This window comes from Sinocyclocheilus rhinocerous, unplaced genomic scaffold, assembly GCF_001515625.1.
Source record: "Sinocyclocheilus rhinocerous isolate Xijiao unplaced genomic scaffold, SAMN03320098_v1.1 scaffold3324, whole genome shotgun sequence".
NCBI lineage: Eukaryota > Metazoa > Chordata > Actinopteri > Cypriniformes > Cyprinidae > Sinocyclocheilus > Sinocyclocheilus rhinocerous.
Genome location: NW_015664138.1, coordinates 128,630 through 131,336, shown reverse-complemented (window position 1 = coordinate 131,336; position 2,707 = coordinate 128,630). Strand labels below are relative to the sequence as shown.

At 40.7% G+C, this 2,707-nt stretch overlaps 1 protein-coding gene across 1 annotated transcript in view; it reads right to left on the bottom strand.

The window, feature by feature from the left end:
• Positions 1-46: 46 nt before the first annotated feature.
• Positions 47-2,707, bottom strand: part of LOC107729635 (tripartite motif-containing protein 29-like) — a 13,311-nt gene continuing 10,650 nt past the window's right edge. Inside the window, exons 10-11 of the mRNA XM_016540271.1 lie at positions 747-783; positions 47-436 (exon numbers count right to left, since the gene is read on the bottom strand). Of these exons, the coding sequence (XP_016395757.1) occupies positions 367-436; positions 747-783 (107 nt within the window). The 3' untranslated portion in view covers positions 47-366. The remainder of the gene's footprint in view (positions 437-746; positions 784-2,707) is intronic.

The following is a 2,707-nucleotide window of genomic DNA, read 5'->3' as shown; positions in this document are numbered from 1 at the left end:
TGCTTAATATGAATATTTAACAGCACTTTGTTTAGTATTGTTTTTTAATGTACTATGTTACTGAATGACAGAAAAATTTCAAAGGTACATGGCCCACTGGTTTGGTTTCACAAACCCCATAATAATATATACAAACCCCCATGAATAATAGTTTGTTAAAACCATATATGTACAGGGAAGCAAAAATCAACAATAGCCTAATAAACTAAACTAATAAACTAAACACTATAACAAGGTCCTTTAGATGCACATCATCTCCAATTTTTTTGTGCTGTAATACTCTGACCTTTCACTGTACTCTATGAAGGAATGATGAGTTCCACATGCTTTTAAGTGTCATCAGGAGATAAGTGGAAACATCTCCATCTATCCATAGAGATCATCATCATCATCAGACATGTACCTGTAACCATCGTACGTCCGATCATTGCGATACCTGCAATCATATTTTTAGGAGTAAGCTTTAACATAGAAAATAAGAAATAAGAATAAGAAATAGTTGCTAAATCAGAAGAAATGTGCATGTATGATAACTGTTGTTTAAAAACAATGAATATACTTACTTAAAGCTGACAAATGGCTCTAAAATATGAGCCACATTCACACAAGCTGCTGTAAAACAGCTGATATACACACAGCTATATGCCCATACCATATTAAGCTTATTTTCAACATAAAATAATTTAGTAGATGCTAAATCAAATAATAAATGCAAATATGCATGCATTATATCTGAATACACTTACGTCCTGGGCCATACTGCTTTCCCTGTTTTACAGAAATCTGAAATCAGGGGATATTTCTTCATTTTAAAAGTTAAACAAGCATGTTTCAGTGGGTAAAGAGTGCAAACACGAATTAAGTGATAAAATTATGTATAATCTGCGTCTCTCTGAGTTCCTACGTTTTTTTCTTCCCTTACACACTGTTAAATGAATAAACATTTTTACATTTTTGTATACATTTTCTTTTACAGCTTTTTCCCCTTATGATCATAGAATCTTCAAAGTAGGCTGTTTTGACTTACTGTGGACAACTCAAGGTTGTGGCATGGGGACATAGTGTCTCCGTTCCCTCCATCAGGGAATGAGGGTTACGTATGTAACCAAGACGTTCCCTATCTGGACACTACGAGTTATGTCGAATGACAAAAGGGGTCTATGGAAAACGCCACAACCTGGAACAACTGCCAGAAGAGACTGAAAGAGCGGATCTGTCAAGGGAAGACACAGGTTTACCGAGAGGGAAACCTTACCGCGGAAGAAAACACATATGGGATTACCCGTAGGGAATCAAGACATATGGACACCTAGCCAAGTACAGGGGCTGACCGGGACTCCGGGCATGCTTACACCAGTACTGGGCCTGGCGTCAGACTGCTCCGCCAAGTCTGACTGCCGGGGGTGCTGGAGGATGCTCGACCAGGGTTCGCCAAACGGGGAACTCTACTGGGAGAAGAAAGGTGGTCGCATCCCCGTGTGAGGGGGAATGGCACAGTAAGCGTGACACCGAGCCAGATCTTCCTGACAATTACCGGTTACCCAACACATGGGAAGAAACCGGCTCTACACAAAGGTTGTAAAACCTTGCGATGATGTTAGGTGTCGCCCAGCCCTCAGCTCGACAGATGTCTGCCAGAGAGGCGCCGCACGCCAGCGTCCAGGTGGAGGTAACGCTCTGAGTGGAGTGGGCTCTCACCCCCAGGGGGCACGGCTCGCCTCAAACCCCCATGAATAATAGTTTGTTAAAACCATATATGTACAAAGAAGCAAAAATCAACAATAGCCTAATAAACTAAACTAATAAACTAAACACTATAACAAGGTCCTTTAGATGCACATCATCTCCAATTTCTTTTGTGCTGTAACACTCTGGCCTTTCACTGTACTCTATGAAGGAATGATGAGTTCCACATCTCCTGATGACACTTAAAAGCATAAGTGGAAACATCTCCATCTATCCATAGAGAGCATCATCATCAGACATGTGCCTGTAACCATCATACAAATAATAAAAGCAAATATGCAAGCATGATAGATAATAATACACTTACGTCCTGGGCCATACTGCTTTCCCTGTTTTACATAAATCTGAAATCAGGGGAGATTTCTTCATTTTAAAAGTTAAACAAGCATGTTTCAGTGAGTAAAGAGTGCAAACACAAATTAAGTGATACAATTATGTATAATCTGTGTCTCTTTGAGTTCAAGTTTTTTCTTCCCTTACACACTGTTAAATGAATAACAATGTATACATTTTTGTATACATTTTCTTTTACAGCTTTTTCCCCTTATAATCATAGAATCTTCAAAGTAGGCTGTTTTGACTTACTGTGGACAAATAAACAACCACCAAATAACGTCTCAGTTACGTACGTAACCCTTGTTCCCTGATGGAGGGAACGGAGACGTTATGTCGAATGACATATGGGGTCTGTAGGGAGGTGACATGTGGAGATACTGATATGGACTGACCCAGAGAGCAGTACTACATATGGAATGGGTCTCTGAGGCAGCTCCTTCATTAGAGTAGGGATGGAACAACTGCCAGAAGAGACTGACAGTGCGGGTCTGTCAAGGGAAGACAGGTTTACAGAGAGGGAAACCTTACCGTGGAAGAAAACACATATGGGATTACCCGTAGGGAATCAAGACATATGGACACCTAGCCAAGTACAGGGGCTGACCGGGACTCCGGGCATGCTTAC